The 18,150-nt window shown below is 47.3% G+C and overlaps 1 protein-coding gene across 3 annotated transcripts in view; it reads right to left on the bottom strand.

The window, feature by feature from the left end:
* Positions 1 to 2,428: 2,428 nt before the first annotated feature.
* Positions 2,429 to 18,150, bottom strand: part of ZHX2 (zinc fingers and homeoboxes 2) — a 139,316-nt gene continuing 123,594 nt past the window's right edge. For all 3 annotated transcript variants that reach the window (XM_073230071.1, XM_037005265.2, XM_073230069.1), the window contains 2 exons: positions 11,048 to 13,816; positions 2,429 to 3,708 (listed from right to left, as the gene is read on the bottom strand). In XM_073230071.1, coding sequence (XP_073086172.1) covers positions 11,052 to 13,568 — 2,517 coding nt within the window. In that variant the 5' untranslated portion in view covers positions 13,569 to 13,816 and the 3' untranslated portion in view covers positions 2,429 to 3,708; positions 11,048 to 11,051. The remainder of the gene's footprint in view (positions 3,709 to 11,047; positions 13,817 to 18,150) is intronic.

Consider the following 18,150-nt stretch of genomic DNA (forward strand, 5'->3'; position numbering starts at 1 on the left):
TGCTCTCTTCCATCTCGCTAACAATCCTGTTCATCTCTTCCCTTCAAGAACCTCTCTCCTAGTTCCTGCCGCCCTTTAATCACTCCCAGTGGAGAAAAGATTGCTTGATGTATTTTACTGGGTGGTTAAAAGAGCACAACTATCTTCCCTGTGTATTTTCATTGCAACCAATTATCAAGGCTTTCTCTATAGTGCAGGAATTAAGAAAAAAAAAAAAACCTTTCTGGCTAGGTTTTCCCTTTGGTGTCTTCAGGCATTTGATAGCGTCTTGTGCTGCCTTCCGTGTGGAATTTATTTATATCACCTGAGAGTGGCAGGAGGAACTGCGAGGTTGGTGGATGGCAGGAAGGGAAGGCAGCTGCCTGCCGAGGGAGAAGCTGGAGGCTGGGTTTGGTCTGGCATTCATTAATGGACTGAGAGGACAGCACAGCCTGGGGAGAAGAGGTGTGTGGACAGTCCTGGGCTGGAAGCACAGACAGGATAGGCATTTAGGCAGGGACCAGGGAATGAGTCACCTACAGCCACTTTTCATTTTTTTTAAAATAAGAAAAGTGCTGGTTGGAATTTTGGGATTTTTGGGGTGGGGGTAGGGGATAGTATGCAAGTTGAGGGGTAGAAGAGGGTCGGTTACATATGGCAGTCTCCAAATCCAGAGGCACAGGTGTCTGCAATACCACCTCCTAGACCCAGATCCAGCTTTCCATCTGCCCTCCTCATGCAAATCCCATGAGGGCATGAAAAGGCCCAGCCATCCCACTGCCTGGCCTGATGCCCCTCCGCAGTCGGAGCAGTGGGAGGGGAAGGAACATTTGCAGAGCCCCTACTGTGTGCTGGGCACTTTGCATTCGTGAACTCAGTTAATCCTCACACTAGACTTATGGTAAAGGTCTGCACCTCCTGGTCTAGGATGAGGAATTAGGGCTGCAAAAAAAGTTAAGTAAATTCTACAGAATTACCTAGCTTGTCAGGCATACAGCTGGGATTCAGACTCGAGTTTGACTGCAGAGCTGGCACTTTTCATCCACCCATCCATCCATTCATTCAACAAATATTCATGGAGCATCTACTATGTGCCCGACACTGTGGTAGAGGAGGCAACGAGATAGACACAGTCCTTGCCCTCATGGAGCTTGCACTGTAGTGGGAAGGAGAAGAAGTAAATGATGACTATTTGGTGACATGTTGTGACAAGCACGGTGAAGGAGAATAAGGCAGGGTGAGAGGAAGGCATGCCTGGTAAGCAGGGCTCAGGCGAGGCAACTATGGTACCCAGGATGCACAATTTAAGGAGCTGCACACTCTCTGGGTGCTGCAAGTGCAGGGATGGCACATGTATGTCCTCGGGTCCTTAAATTTTGCACACTTAGGTGCGTTGCTCACTTCACCCTTGTCCTGGTCTTGCAAGCAGGGAGCCGTGGAGGGCAGGTGACATTTGAACAGAGACACCAGTGGCCCAGGTGGAGTGTGGTATCTGGAGCGTGAGCTTTGGGGTGGGTGGGGTGCACTGAGGAGATTCCATGAAGCAGAGGTCTCCTTGCATCCTGACTCTCATAGACTGGAGGATTGCAGAGGACCATGAGGAATGAGGAAGTGGTGAAGGAGGCCTGGTGGAAGAGATCAGTGGGCAGGTCATCTCCCAGGCACCTGGAGGCCACCCCAATGGCAGCTGCAGGGTGGCAGGGCTTCTCAGCCAAGGACTAGAACTCTCTCCCACAACACAGCCATGTTTGGCCTCAATATTGAAGGCATCTTCCAGAGAAGGCTAGCCTCCTCTGAATCCCTGATTTTTCAGCATTTCTTGTATTTGGGGAAGTGACGAGAAGGAGGAAGGGTCTTTACCTGAAGAATATGCTTACACATGCTTTATACACATACTTAATTTAGATAAACTGTCCAAAAGTCCATAAGTCCCTATAAAAATGAAGCATATAGACCAGAGATTCCCAAAGTGGGGTCCCTGGGTCAGCAGTATCAGCCTTACCTGGGAACTTGTTAGCAATTCAGATTCTCAGGTCCCACCCCAGACCCCCCTGCATCAGAAACTTGAACCAGCCCTCCAGGTGATTCTGGTGACTGCTCAAGTTTGAAAGCCAGTGGTCTAGGTGAGTGTCACTTCTGAACAGTGAGGGATTCTTTAAACCTTACCTGCACGGACACACAAAAGCCAGCCTTTCCGGAGAAATGGCAGTTTCCCCTCTGATGCTCTTCTGTGCAGTATTTTATGCATCTACCTGTGAATATCCTGGAGAAGGGAGGGCTTATCGCTTACTTCTCTGTGTCAAAAGAGGTATGATGAAGATTCCCCCAGCAGCATTTATGACCTGTTTTTAAAGCCTCACCTGTGCTGTAGGACCTTACCAAGGCAGAAAATGGGAAATGCGGTCATTCTGGGATTTGTAATGGGAGCCAGACAGCAATGAAGAACGAGGAGCAGAGGAAAAGGTTATAAAAATGCTTAGTCTTTGCTTTATTGAGTTAACAACAAATGAGCAACAAGTTAGAAAAAAGGTCTTTTTTTTTTTTTCAAACTCCCTAGCATTTTATCTGTGCAGTGGATTCAAATGGGGAACAGTGGGTGGGGCAAGGGATTGCAAACACAATTCATATTGCAACATTGACACCAGATAGGTCTCTTGGTTTTTCTTCTTTAAAAGTTAGGACTAACAAAAAAAAGAAAGAAAAAAAGTGCACTCAGGAATCTAAAATTGGCCCAAAACAAATACACAAGCAAAATCAATTCATGGTGAGGCTTCAAGCTGAAATCTTGTCAAATACCACACTGAGAAAAGGCAGTTAGGGACAGAAATGAAAACCAAGGCTATTCATCTTTGTACCATCTAGATAGGAAGATCTCTCTTTTTGTTTTAATTTCATAAAATTAATAGTAATGCTAACAAATGGGAGAGCCCTTTCTGCTGGTATCTAAAAAGGAGCTTAGAGAGAACAGCCGTCTGACACCCAGTTCTCCGGGTGCCGGCTCGGCCCAAGGTTGGATCTACAAGGCCAGGTAGGTGAGAAGCTAGATGGACCTCTTGGTGGCCGAGTAAGCTGTGCACGAGGCAAAACAGGGACCCTGAAGGTGGCTGGGGGAAGAACCAGAAATGGACTGATTTGGAAGTTCTACTGTCTGTAAATCCTCTAAGTTGAGCCAGACCCTGAGGTCCAGCCCTTTCCACTGAGAAATCTCCCACATTTCAAACTACCTTAAAAATGAACTCTCCCTACCTAAAATCCGGTAGATATAATGGCATTAATGCTAACATTCCCCCCTCCCACAAATTAATAAAATAAAAAGGAAAAGAAGAAAAAAATAGAAAAACACATGTGCCCAGCCCTCCCTCCCAGAAAAAAACCTTACCATGGTAGTGCTGGAAAAGGAAGTTGAGCTCGATTAAAAAGGTAACAAAAGTCCCATGTTGTACAAATAGATTCCAGTATAGCAAGAGCCGGGGGCCAGGGCAGAGGAGCAAACTATGTACAAGGACCCACTGAAAACGCAGTAGTAGGACTTTGGCACTATGAACAATTCCCACCGGTCCTCTGGGAGGTGCGTGTGAAAGCAGCTGGGGTTCCCGAATCCTGCAGGCACACGCGAGCTAAGTAATTCCACTTGGAGTCTCTGGCCAGGATGGCCGGGGAGGGAAGTTCTCTTCTTTCTTCAAAGGTAGAGCATCTCCTTTATCAGCACAGCAGTTCTGAGGGGCTTCCCTAGAAAGACGACAGAAAGCCAGAGCAGAGATGTCAGGCAGATGACTGTCACTCCCTGGGTGCAGGTGGTGGGTGTCGCTTCTTCCTGGGTCTCCTGTGCAAGACCCCTTCAAAGCCACCCTGAGGCTGGAGGAGAGACAGATGCCCACATCTGGGGCCTGTCTTAAAGGAAGGAGTGTTTTCTGAGCACCATCTGACATGGCAAGTGCCTCCAGAATCAGGCCTTTGAAAACAGGATACTTTCTAGGCAAGTGAAGGTGGCGGCTTGTGATTCTTTTCATCATTACAAGGCCCTGTTCTGATTCCTGGAGGGGCGGCCAGTCACAGTGGTTCCTAAGGGGCCCTAGAGTCAGAAAACCTGGATTTGGGTCCTAAGTTTTCCATTTACTGGCACTGGGGCCCATGCACACGAGACAATCTCCCTAGAGCTTTGTTTTAGCTTCTGTAAAACAGGGATGATAAAAGTTGCTGTGATGATTAAATAAATTGATATAGGCACCAGCATTTGGAATAGCATCTGGTACATGGTAGGTATTATACCCCCTTTGGTTGTTTTTGTTAGGGGGAGCCTTTCTAGACATGGTAGGATATATAATAGCAATCATAATATGAGACATTTTAAGTGTATTTTCAATTTAACGCTTATATCAACCCTCAGAAAAATTATAATTCCCATTTTACAGGTAAGGAAACAGCACAAAGACGCTAAGTAATTTGCCCAACACCCTACCACTAGTAAGCAGTAGAGTCAGGGGTCAAACCTAGGCAATCCCCAGAGTCTGTGCTCATAACATACAAACAGTATCAAGAGTCAGGATGAAGGAATGTTTACATTTGAAGTAATGAAAATAGTCCAAGTACCTTCTTGTGGGCTGCACTATGTCTTCAAAAAAGATAAATTAAAATCTTATTCTTCAGTACATCAGAATGTAACCCTATTTGGAAATTCTTTTTATAGAGGTAAGTCATCAAGTTAAAATGAGGTCTTTAGGGCAGACCCTAATCCAATATGACTGGTGTCCTTAGAACCAGGGGAAATCTGGACATGGACATAGACCACACACAGAGAACATCATGTGAAGAGCAAGGGAGGGATTGAGGTCATGCATCTACCCACACCAAGGGTTGCCAGCAACCCACTGAAAGTGAGGGGAGAGGCACAGAGCAGATGCTCCCTCACAGCCTTGGAAGGAACCAACCCTGCAGGCGCCAGACTTCTGGTCTCCAGAGCTGAGAGAACACATTTCTGTCGTTTCAGCCACCCAGTTTGCGGTACTTAGTGGCAGCCTGAAGGAAACTACGAAGGACTCCCATTATTACCTTTGTGGGCTCCCAGGATCTCCAGATCCTGGGAAAGGAATCCACGGGGAGGGGCCAGGGCCAGTCAGTATTCCATGGCAGGCTGCAAGTTTATCAAATCTGCAGATTCCTGAGGTCACTGGCATTTTTTTGTGTGTCTCGCCCCTGTAAAGCCATTACTACCCCACTACTTCTCTGGCTGAGAAGGGAACCAGGAAGTATTTTTTGTGCAGGGGACCAAGGGCAAGAAGACTAGACTTCCCAACCAAAGGCATCAGCAGGTCATCATTCATCCCAATATTTGGATGTCTGTGCCCACAGGCCCTAGACGCTCCTGACGAGAAGAGGGAATATTGCAGTTAAGAGACCAACTTGTCAAAGTGATGCCTGTGGATAAAACCATATTCAAGGGGTGTCCTTGGGATCTGGTACCACCCAAAAGTGATCTGGCAGAGGCCACAGAATCCTAAAAGGTACAGGGATCCTTGTAGGTGGGGCTGCCAACCTCACTCACTCAGTAACTGGAAACTCAGGGAGGAAAAGTGATTTCCACAAGTCACATGACAGCTCAGCAGCCTGGACAAAACCAAGGGTGACATCGTGGCAACAGTGGGAGTAGCTGGCGTTGACTTCACATCTACTCTGAGCTAGGCCTGATGCTAAGCGCTGGTGCCGATCATCCCACTTGCTCCTTACAGCAACTGGTGGGTGCAGGTGACCGTTAGGCCCGCTCCACAGGGGACGAAGCAGACGCTCTGGGGGACTATATGACGTTAGGCAAGTAGTAAGTGCTGCAGCCCAGCCACCGCAGCCAGTCCAGCTTTACTTGCTCCTCTCCACACCTGACCCAGGTACCACCTCCTTGTCCTTGAGTTTCACAGAAGGTCTCAGGCTTTCTCTGCAGGGTCACATGGCCCAGAATCACATATAGTCTTCTTTACTGGTGAGTTAGGGGAATCTCAAGGGAAACTGATTTTATGTGAGTCTACCTGAAAGCCCGGCTTATTTAGTCCCTGCACTGCAGTGAAGTGTCAACCCAGGCAAGCCACGGACACAATGACCACATTTCAGGTCCAAATGTATTAAGCTCCCTCTGGCCTCCAGGCTTTTCTGCCTGGGATGTTTGTCCCCTCCTTTTTGTCTAGCCAACTTCTACTTAGCCTTTAGGGTTTCAATTCATCTACTACCTCTTCAGAGAAGCCTTCCCCGACCCCTTAAATCGGGTCAAATTCCCCTATTCTATATTCTTATGTGCCTTCCCTTCAAAAAAAAACTTGTCAGTATGGCACCTTTCCTTTTGTTTGATTAAAGCTTCATTCCCCATTAGACTATGGACTCCATGAGGGCAGGGACATGCTGGGCACTACTGCCTTCCAGAGTCGAGCATGCTGCAGGCATTCTGCAAATTGTTGATGGGTCAATCAGCCAACTCACTTACTGTGAGTGCCTCTGGACTGGGGCTTGCACCCTTCCTCTGAAAAATGAGGTGCTTAGATTTCATGGCTCCTAAATTGCTACAAACTGCCCAAAGCACAGGGAGAATTCCTAGCATGGGAAAGTCCAGAATTAGGTACACAGAAGTGATGACAATTACCTCTCCTTTAGGTAGCATGGCAATGAGGCTAATGTGCAGTCCTGAAGAAGCATTGCCCAGTAAATATTCAGTGACTGATTCTCCAACAGAAATTTCCTTCAAGCTGCTCACATACATGGAAAGCAAACTGCCCCTGACTCCTCTCCTCCTGCTGCTGTGATCAAACGAGGCTAATGAATGATGGAAAAAAAGGAAGAGAAGCAGAAGGCCTGCTACTAGGTACTAGATCCCAGATAAAAGGAAGACAACTATCTTTGTTAATTCCTAGGTTGGTCCAGTAAATTGTTTTTAAGCATCTGCTCTGAATCAGGTCCTGGGGCTTCAGAGATTAATGGGGTATGATCCCTACTTTCAAGGGTCTGGTGGAGGAGAGAAAGAGAAACAATTACAGTATTTTCATCCAGCCATCTCTCCAAATATCTGTAGTTGGACAGCTAATCTGAACAGATTGTGGGGCATTCAGCTCCTGGGCCCTAAACTGTAGCCAGGATGTAACCCTTGGCAGCCTTGAGTATTTTAAGCAGGCAGAACTATGGAAATATTTTTGTAGCATTTTACAAAATTGACCTCTTCTCCAAAGCCATCATTAATCATGAGGACTTAGAACTTGTCAGAAATCAGGAGGTAGCAAAGTTAGTGAGTGGATAATTGTGTATTAGCTTCCACTCCTGTGCAGAAGTAAGAAATGACCACTTCCTGTTGCTTTGGTCTGAACCACGGTGGGGTTGCCATGGCAGGAGAGGTGGTGGGCCATGGTGATCAGGTCAGGCACTGACAGATGAGGGGTGGTCTCCAGGTTACACCAGCTGCTACCTGAGGAACTCAGGGCAAGTCTCCCTGAGCCTCAGTTTTGTCCTCTGTAAAAGGGGTAAAAAGCCATACCTATCTCAGATGGTTATAGTGAAGTTTAAATGATTTAGTAGATGTGCTTAGAATGGCAAGCACACAGCATATACCAATAAATAGAAACTCTTAGTAGCAGTACTGGGATATTCCATCTGGCCAAACATCAAGGCATATGTCCGGCAATATGTGGCTCAAGTATTTTGACTCATTTTTAGGAAAGGCCAAATTTATTTTTTAGCTTCTTACCAGGACAGGTCTCTCATGGATGGCTTGATAATTGTTTGGACCCAGGTTGAATTGAGACAACATAATTCAAGGCTCAGGAAGGATTCCTTATTTTTGTGTCTAACCTCAGGGCCTGGGTGAGCCTGGACTGAGGGGAACATTGGCACGAGCCTTGCAAAGAGAAACTTGGTCAGGAGAGTGCTTGATTCCTACAGAGTCAGCTCCCAGCAGCTGCTTACTCAGGTCTCTTTATCCTCTTATACATGCATCACATAACACCTTTTATGAAGTCAAAACTATGCGTTATTTTCAGAATTATTATATGTGTAACAACTAAACTCAACTGCCGGTTCCTAAAGAAATATGTGTTTAAATAAAGGCATCCCTGAATATTTATGAATTTCAAGAGACCCATGTGTTCAGCTCATAAAAGCTGTGAAGTAATTTGGAGAGATCCTTTTTCCCTCCTAAATGGAAAGGTTCCTTTAAGGGGTGCCTTTGTCCAGGAATTGGGAAAGATTTCAGATGCCACCACCAGTACAGATTGCAGCCCCTTTCTCAATACAGTGGTACCCCTGAAATATCAGGAAGCCAATTAGGGGTACTGGATGTCACCAGGCAGTGAGTGGATCTTATCACATTGTTTAGGAATATTTCCAGCTCACACCTATGGCATTTACCACATGCAAACATAAAATGGGGTTCCTGGGTGTTCCTGATTTTTTTTTGTACCTAGTTCCTATATCTCTGAATTATCTGATCTTAATTTAAAAGTCAACTCCAAACACTGTAGGTATTGCCACCCCCACCCCCACCAGGGATCAACCAGAAATGCGGGATTTCTGTCTGAAATAAGGAGGCAGAAAGAGCATTGGGAAGAAGCAGGGCTCCCACGCGGAACTGAGGTGCTGGCTGGGGGAATGTGGCTAAGTTCCTTAGTTTCTGAGTCTCAGTCTCTGGGTTTATAAAATACAGAGCAGCTTACTTTTCAGGTTGCTAGGAGAACAGATGAGACCATCTGTGGCCAGAGCACCTTGCTCAGCCTCTGCCACCCAGGAGGCCCTGCATCCCCCCTTCCATCTTTCCTCCTTCCTTCCCAAAGCTTCCCTCTCCGGTTCTAGCATTGCTTCCCCCTTTATGCTCCTCTTGGGCCCCAGGCACAGGAATAGCCAACCCAGATGGGCACCTTCAACTGTTAGTGGTGGTAGCGCCTGGGAGAGAAGGGATGGGCAGGTGCCTCAGGGGCTTTGGGGTGCTGCCACCCCCAGACAACCTCCCACTCAGGGATGGGCAGAAGTCCCAACTGAGCTCACTCTGGGATACTGGGCATCCTTACCCTCAAACCCAGCAAACATATTGGTTCAGAATAGCTCATGCCAGTGGTATTAAACCATGGGGTTTTCTTTTAGTTTGTCTTTTCTCATCATTCGCTGAACCCCAAACTCAGCTGCTTGGCTTTGCCAAACCCTTCTGGTCCTCACACCTGTACGGTTCCTTTTCTTGTATCTGGACCTGTGTCTTATCTGTTCCTTCCATCTGAGTAACTCTTTTCCTTGTCTGTGTACTTGGCTAACTCCTTCCCATCAGCTAGCCCCTGAGTGAGACATCCCTTCCTCCAGGGAGCCTGCCCCGACCCCCAGCCTGGCTGCCCATCCTGTGTGCTCCCACACCCAGCTGTGCATGTTGCCACCACACCGCAGATCACCCTGGCTAGTAAAGAAAAGAACAATTTCCTCTCTCCTTGGCCTGATGAGCCCCATGTGAACGAGGACTCTGTCGTCTGTCTTCTTCATCCTGTTATCGCTAGTGCTTAGCATGATGACCAGTACACAGCAGATGATCAGAATGTATTTGTCAAATTGAACTGAACCCTATGGTCTACTCTGTGGTTGCAGGAAAAAGCAATCGTGAGACTTATGTCCCACATTGGCAAAGGTCAAGGACAGAAGACAGGGCAAGCTAGGAACTTCCAGGCAAATTCTGATATTGGACAAAAGAATTGCTCCCTTATTTCAATGAGGGAGAAAGGGCTGGACTGGTAGGGTCTTACAAGAAGGCAGAAAAATGGCTGGGGCGGGGAATGAATCAGAGGTAGGCAGACGGTGGTGGGTAGGTGGGTAGCTGGGACTACTCGGTAGTCTTTAGCCCCCTCCTATCACTAGCCCCCTTCCCTCTGGGCTGTACTCTCATCCCCAAGCTATCACCATTTCCTCCTGAAAAATCGGAGAAGACTCAATGGCATGCTGTGATCAAATTGCTCTTTTACTAGTTGAAGGAACTGGCTGACACAAGGTGTCTAGAGGACCTAACTTTTTTGCTAGGGTGCCTCATTTTATTATGGAATAAATGAATTAATGAGTGGCATGGCCAGCCAAAGTTGTCCAAGTTCATAAATAAAAAGGCACAGTAATTTCCGGGGCTCCCTTTGGACCTTATCAATCATTCTGGAGGTTCTTACTTGTATTTCATTATTTTGAAAGAGGATATGGAGGCCCCTTCCGTTGCCTTTTAAGGAACCTCTGGAGAAGCCAACGTGGGCAGATTGTAAATCGTGCATCTCCCTCCTCCTTCCAAGCTGTCCTTGGAATATCTGGCTTTGGCCAAGGTGGGGTTTCCCCCCCTGTATTTCCGACTACCCCCTCTTTTCTAAATTACCGCTGAGCAAGCTGCTCTGCTTTAGGCTAGATTTGCATGGATCTCTGGTGAAGCACAAACACCAAGGACTTGGGTGGCATGTCCCATTATGTGGATGACATGGCCATTAGTAACCATGGTAACCTCCCTTCCCAGGCTTTTGTAGCTACAGGCCTAATTTACACCAGTCTCTTCCAGATTTGAAGGGGTTCTGGGGACCCAAACAGGGTTACTTAAAGAGACACACTGGGGACCTTCCTATAGCCATGACCAGGCAAATACGAAAACCTTTCAGGTTAAAAGCAGCCGCCCCAAATCTCAGTGCCAGTCAACTTGGGTATTTACTGTTAACAAATCCAAAAAAGAAAAGAAAGGGGGGAAAAAAAGAAAAAAAAGAAAGGATACATCCTCGTCATGTTTGTTTCTTACAGCAGTGAACACAAAACTGGGGGAGGAAGGGTTATTACAATAGCAACCAGGCTTTAGAAGAGAGAGGCCCTAAAGAGTGGCATCCAAGTGGGTCACAGGCAGTGGCGTTGACACCCATCAGCACAGCCTTGCGATCAAGGTCATCAAAGCTACTAGCCCCATGTTTTCTTCCTTTTTCAAAAAGAACCTTTAAAAAGAACCCATCATCTATGTCAACATCTCTGTACCCTACGACCTTTACTGACACTGGCCATAAAAAGCATGCAAGCCAGCATCCCCGCCCCTAGTTGCCTGGGGAACAGGTAGCATTACCTGGCTAGGCCTGGCCAGCCTCAGCAGGGACGCTGTCGGAGTCCGAGTCGGCCAGCTCTGCTGCGCCTTCGGCTGCAGTCTGACTCCAGCTGTCCGACCTGTCTGAGACGGCGTCCTCCTCTCCAACTGTCACCTCCACCCAGTCCACAACGCCTGCCTCCTCGTGCTCATCGCTGCCCTGGCCATCCTGGCTGCTGCCCTCAGATCTGTCTGAAGTGACCTCCGAAGGCTTGGCCACCAAACTGTCTTTTGCTTGCTCGTGGCTCCCTTTCACTCTGTGTACCAACTTCTCCAAGTCCTCCTGACAGACCTTTTTGGGGTCCCTGTGATATTGCTGGCCCCCCTCACTCCTGTTCTTCGGGCTTTCGGCAACCACGGCTTTTGTTGCTCTCCTTGATGCAGCCTCGTAGCCGTGATCATTGGCCACGTGCTGCTGCTGGTACTGTTCCACCCACTTTAAGGTTCCAGTTTTTAGCAAGCATCTGTTCTCCTTGAACCAACGCACAATTTCAGTTCGGACCAGGCCGGTCTTTGCTGCTAACTGGTCATACTCCTGGGGAGTAGGCCACTGCGTTCTTGCAAATGTGCTCCTCAGGAGATGAACCTGTTCTTGATTTTTTGTAATTGCTGGTGAAGGGCTGGGCAGAGAACTGGCTAACTGGGCACCAGAGAGCTGGTCAAGTCGAGACAGAGCACCATTGGGAGCCACCACATCTTGGCCTTTTCTGCTCGACCCCATGGAATCCAAGACAGCTTGTTCCATGCTGTCTCGGAGCTTCCGCCTCTCCGAGAACCAGGATTCAATCTCTCTCCTGCTTAGCTTGGTCTCCGCCCTTAGTCTTTCCAGTTCTGCTTGGGTTGGGAAAGAGCTTTTCAAAAAGCTGTCTTCCAGGATTTTAACCTGACCCTGTGTTTTCTCTTTGAACTTCTGTGGGGCAAAGTCTGGGTACGCATGGTATGTGCGACCGTGTCGGGAGGCTGCGATGGCCAACTGGTCTTTGGCAAGGGATTCGCTGGTGATGTGGACAATGCCCCTTTGGCACCGATACCGGTGATCGCTGAACCACTTCTTGATCTCACTCCTGGCAAGGCCAGTCACCTCGATGAGTCGATAGACCTCAGCGTCGTCAGGGAACTGGCTCTGGAGAAAGCTTGCTTTGAGATGTGCTATCTGCTCCTTTGTCTTCTTGCGGTCACTGGCTGGGGTCAGTGAAGGGTTGGCCACCTTAGGTGGGGGCTCTGGCACCTGGGCAATGTATGGACGCTTTGGCTCAGGGGCAGCTTGGGGAGTCACTAAAGGTCTCTTCTGGCCGTGGTTGGTCACCCCGGCCACAGCAAGTGTGATGGGGGAGCAGGAGACAGTTGTCGACCCGCTTGTCACCTGAGTCAGCACCAGGCTGGTCTGGCCTAGGATCTGACACGGTAGAGCTGTCTGGAGGATGGGCTGTGACATTTTTGTGGAGGCCAACTGGGCGGGCAGCACGGTGATCGTTGGGGGTACGGACTGGATGGTGCCATTAAACATCTTTTTCCGGGCCTCCTCCACCTCCTCTGGGGACCAGCTGATGCCGTGCTTTAAGCGCTGGGTGGCAAACCAGATTCTGATGTGCTCTTCTGGGTGTTTGGAAGCAGCTGTCAGCCAGGACAACTCAGCCTGGGTTGGGTAAGGGAACTTGTTGAAAGAGCTGATCATGGTGGCATTTGTGTCCAGGGCAGAGTTGTATTTGGTGGTATTCAGTGGGACGGGGACCTTGGGGACAAGGTTGATATTTGGTGGGAGCTGGACAGAAGGCATGACATGCCCTAACGTGTCCTGGAGGAGGTCCATGCCTCCAAGTCTTGAGAGGATCTCCGCTGCGTCTGTCACCAGGCGCGCAGTCCCTTCCACGTGGTTCTCGGTGGCGGCCTCCTCCGGCTTCTTGGGCACCTTCTTGGCATCAGCTTTCGGTTTCCCTGGCTTCATGATGGGGGTTTTACTCACTGAGATCCCAGGATCACTGTCATTGCCTCCGGGGCCACTGGTGGGGATGGATGGGACGTGGTTGGTGGCTTCAATGGACTGCTCTAAGACAGTTTGATTATTACGCTTGATTAACTTCAGCTTGAAGTTGGTCTCCCCGGGGTGGAACTTGGAGTTGTGGTCAGACAAGGAGTCGTATTTTTTGGTTGTGAAATTACATTCGGCGCATACATAAAGGGGGTTGAGAATCACGTTGGGGTGTTGCGTGTCAACATGCTCCGTGAACTCATTCAAGTTCTGCGTGGAGTAAGGGCAGTATTTGCATTCATAACCACCTTGGAGTTTTTTGGATTGGTTTTCCCCTGTAGATTTCACCTTGATCACCTCATTTTCTTTGGAAGAGTTGTCAGGTTCCGTTGCCCAACTATCCTTGGCCATTTCAGGCTGTGATGTGCTGAGTTCCTTTTCTTTGGCCCTGTCTCCTTCCTCGGGCACATCCTGTCCTACTACTTGCGATGTCCGAACCATGCACGGGGTTGTAGATTTTCGTTTGCTTGCCATGCCGCCTGTCTGTGTGCAATAGCTTATTTGGGGGGGAGGGGGGATTGGGGGTGGTGGATGGAGGCAGCTAGGGAAGGGGCAGTGCAATTTTTGGAACAAGTAAGATAAAAAGGCTTTTGGCTTTATTCCCTCTCCAATGGCTTTGGCTTCCCTTGAATGCTGAAGTCGAGTGTTTGAGTTTTCAGAATGATCTCAGCACAGAAAATTGTAACTGCTCCAATGGCTAAACAAAAGAGGCAGCATCATATCTGTGGGACAAGAACAGAGATAGGGTCAGTGTTTTTCCACAAGGCAAAAGAAATGAGCATTTCTTTCTAAGTTACATCCACGACCCATCTAAGGTGGCACCCCAAACAAGCATCTAGGTGAGCATAGGTAGCATGAAAATAAAATGAAAGATTACATCCTCCTGCTCATCCCTTCTTTGGGAAGGGCAGTGGGAACAGGCCCAAAGCTAGCATACATTCACGTTTTGAGACACAGAAAAACAACCAAGGTGCTGAGTTCTTCCAAAGTGATGTGTAGGGTTGTGGAGGGAACTTTGCCAGACTCCCAGGCTGCTTTAAATGATGGTTCGTCAGAAACAACACACATACCTGGGGCAGGGCAGAGGCATTTATATGGGCATTAGAAAATAGGTAGGAACTTTTGTTTCTTATCATTAAAGGAAAAATCACTATAGGAAATTCAGAAAATGCATTGAGGTATAAAGGAGAAAAAAAATAACCCCCATATTGTCTTTCCTTACTTCCTTCATTTCACTGGAAGATCCCTTTTTTCTACAAATATTGAGAAAAATAGTGATCTAAAAAGTGGCTATATGTTACATGAATTATAGGGATATACCATACATAATGTATTTAGTCATTCAACTTCTGTTGGATATGTATTTCCAAGTTTTGGCTTTTCTCAACAAATTGCAGTCAACATCCTGAGTCCTTATTTCTGGTAACTACCTTCGCATAAATGCTTAGGTCAGAGTCTCAGCATTTTAAGTTCTCTTGACTCATATGGCCAAGGTTTTGCAGCTCCGTCCCCTGGCAGGGAAATCCTCAACTTACCACTCCATCTACAAGAAGTAGCCTGGCCAATTAGGGTAAAACTGTTTTAATAGATTTACTTGCCATTTGCACTCTTTCTTTGTGAATGGTCTGTTTATACCTTTTCTATACTGTGATGCTCAGTGATTTTATTAATTTGTAAGAGTTGTCTCTACATTACGACTATCAGTGTTTTTATTCTATTTGTTGTAAAAATTTCCAGTCTGTCATTCACCTTTTAGTTGTGCATATAGTGCTTTTCAAGTTTTACATGTAAAAATTTTAATTTTTAGGTAGAAAATTTATCAATCTTTTTCTCTGTGGCTCTTTTCATTGTGATTTTATATATAGAAAGTGATTCCCAGATACAGGAAACAAACTGTTGCTTACCAGGGAGGGGAAGAACTGGAGGGCTGGTGAAAGGGGATAAGAGGTACTAACTTCTTTATAAAATAAATAAGTCATGGGGATGTAATGTTTAGGGAATATAGTCAATAATTTTGTAATAGCTTGTATGGTGACAGATGGTAACTAGACTTATTGTGGGGATCATTTCATAATATGTAAGATATTGAATCACTATGATGTATACCTGAAACCAATAGGATATTGTATATCAATTATATGCTAATAAAAAAATAAATAAAAATCACTCACACATTAAAAAAAGTGATTCCCTGCCTTACTAGGTGAACTATTATTACTGTATGTTTTCTTAGAGTGTTTTAGCTTTATTTTTTTATATTTAACTAAACTGGAAATGAACTGATCTTGGGTTAAGCTGTAAGACCCAACTATTTTTCTTGAAAGTTACCAATTACCTTAGTAGCGAGTATTATGTCATCTCTTCTCTTCTCACTCATTTGTGAAATCACCTTTGTCATGCATCACATTTTTATATATAGTGGGGTGTTTTTGAGTTACCTATTCCATGCCTCTAATCTAGTCTTGAGCCTTGCACTTATGTCTCCCTTAAAACAATTTTTTACTTTGGTAGATTACAGCATGTTTTAATAACTGGTAGAGTGAGTTCCTCCTTTTCATTCTTGTTTTGCAAAATTCTTCTGGGTTATTTTGATCACCTGTTCACATAAATCAATTCTCCTAAGTCAGAATCATCTGTAAAGTAAAATCCTGCTACATTTTTTATTGGAATTGCATTGAGCAAACATTAGTTTGGGAGTACAGGAACAATTTTCTTATTAGGGGGGAGGATGTTAACAGACCCCAAACTAGGAAACTGATGTGCTAAGGTGTGCTGAGTGTCTGAACGTATGGGCTGATGTGGGTGGGGGAAGGGTTTTCATTTTGTGGCTAAAGGAGGAGGGAGAAGTATTTTGAAACAAAGATAGCTGACAGCCAGGGAGAAGGGGAATGCAGGGGATGGCATCTCACCCCCTGCCCCTCCCACTGGCTTGGGTTTGAGACCCGCAGAAGAGGGTGAAGAGAGCACATGAGGGCAGATGCGAAGACTGTTTCTGTGGGGCTCTGTCTGCTTAGGGGCTCAGGTGACAAACTGGAGCAGCACTTCGGGGAGGGGCATCCCCCCACCCCGATGACCCAGACCTGGCCACTGTCAGGAGGAGCCCTGATATTTTCATGCTGGGCCACTTCATCAGCAGTGGGTGCGGGTCCCTTGGGGCACTGGTGAGGAGGGGCACAGGGGCAGCAGAGCAGAGGGGGACAACTGAATAGCTAGACCATTAACCAATGTCTTTTTGCTGACCACACCCAAATCAACATCTTCAGCTTCCATGTCCCTGCTGATCAGGCTTTTGATTTTCCCCTCCCAATATGTTGTCTCCTCCATAGTTCTTCATCTCCATTCATGGCTCTACCTGGGCTCACTTGGGCCAAAAACCTCTTGGTCTCCCCCCATGCAACTGATCCATCAGCCAGCCTGTTGACTCTGTTTGCAAAATGATCTAGTTTCAGACATGGCACCACGTCCACGTCTCCCTGCCTTCTCTAGGCCACCATCACCTCCCGCCTGGGAGCCCGCAGCCTCCCACGGCCTCCTGCTTCCTCCTGTCCTTCCATGCCTCCAGCAGAGGGATGCTCTAAGTTAGGAATCGCCTTTCTGCACAAAGCCCTCTCTCGGCTTCCCGTCAGCATGAACTCCAGGCCCTCATAACTGCCTGCAAACCCTGGCATGCTCTGGCCCGTGCTTGCCCCTGCTCCTTGCTCACCACACCCCGGCTGCCAGGACAGGGGTGTCACTCCCATCTCAGGGCCTCAGGTCTCCATCTAAAGGTCATCCTCCACAGAGAGAGGCCTTTCCCGACCACCACCCCCTCTAGAAGAATGCCTTCCCCATCCACCCTCTATTTCCTTACCCTGCTTTACTTTCTTCATAGCACTTTGCAATACTTAAAATGTATTTATGTATTTTGTGGTTAAAGGAGGAAAGAGTATGTGCCTACTTGCTTGTTGTTTGTTTCTCCCTCTAAAATTGTGTTTTCAGTATGGCAGCTGCTAGGCACATGTGACTCCTTAAGTCTGAATTAATTTAAAAAAATTTAAAAATCAGTAGCCAGCGTGTTCCTGCTTTACGGAGCATCCCTCACCCGCCTTGCTGTGCCAGGAGAGCCTTCCAAGGGCAGTGGTTCTTGTAGCTCCATCAGAAAACACTGACCCTTTGAAGAGTTCATCTCTCAGGGTCTCACTGATGGAGCCGAAGGGACACTGCCCTTGAAAGAATAATGCTGTCTCTTGAAAGTCTGTGAGCCACCGGTGAGGTCAGGACCAGCGTTAGGAGGCCTGGTCCTCGGCAGCATGAAGGCTGCAGTGTTTCTGGCCAAGTCTTCAGGTGCAGATGTACCCTGGACCAAATCGGCAAAAATAAAAAAATGAATGAATAGATGAATGAATAGAATGCATGTTCAAACTCCAACACGGTCCCTTCCACGCTGGATGTTGAGTATCCCAACAGACCAGCTCCATGTAGCGGGTCTCACCTGGGCCGGCTTCCCAGGGAGTCTGAATTGGGCGCGGGCACATACTGGGCAACCTGAACACACTTTGCTTACAGGCAGCCAGGAGCTGTCCCGCTGGCCCCGTTCTGAGCGGGCAGCCTCAGCAGCTCTGGCGTGGCCTGGGCAGGTTCAAATGAAGCACATTTGTGATGAAGATCCTGGTGCCTGGAAGGAGAGGAGAGGTAGGAAGCTTCCTTTATTTGTGATGCTTCTCTATAGTGTTAATTTCTTTCTAGGAGCCCCAGCTCTCCCAGGACAACTAAGACCGAGCATGACAAACACATGTGACATGGAGAGGGAGCCGAAGTACCCCCTCAGACTCTTGCCTCCTTTGGGTGTTTTCCTTTTACCCTCGATGGCATTTATCATGCACCACAGAGAAACCCTAACAATGAATGAGAAATGAAAAAGGCTTGGAATAAATAGTATATAAAGCAAACAGCCAGTCTATTCATATAGATGATTACAAACAACTGATTTCTGGGTGTCTGTGCAGGGCTCTCCCCTTCACCACTCGGTGCTTTTTCCACTATTGCCCTTCCTGTTGCAAGTAGAACACAGTTCGAT

Source organism: Manis javanica, chromosome 2 (assembly GCF_040802235.1).
Source record: "Manis javanica isolate MJ-LG chromosome 2, MJ_LKY, whole genome shotgun sequence".
Lineage (NCBI taxonomy): Eukaryota > Metazoa > Chordata > Mammalia > Pholidota > Manidae > Manis > Manis javanica.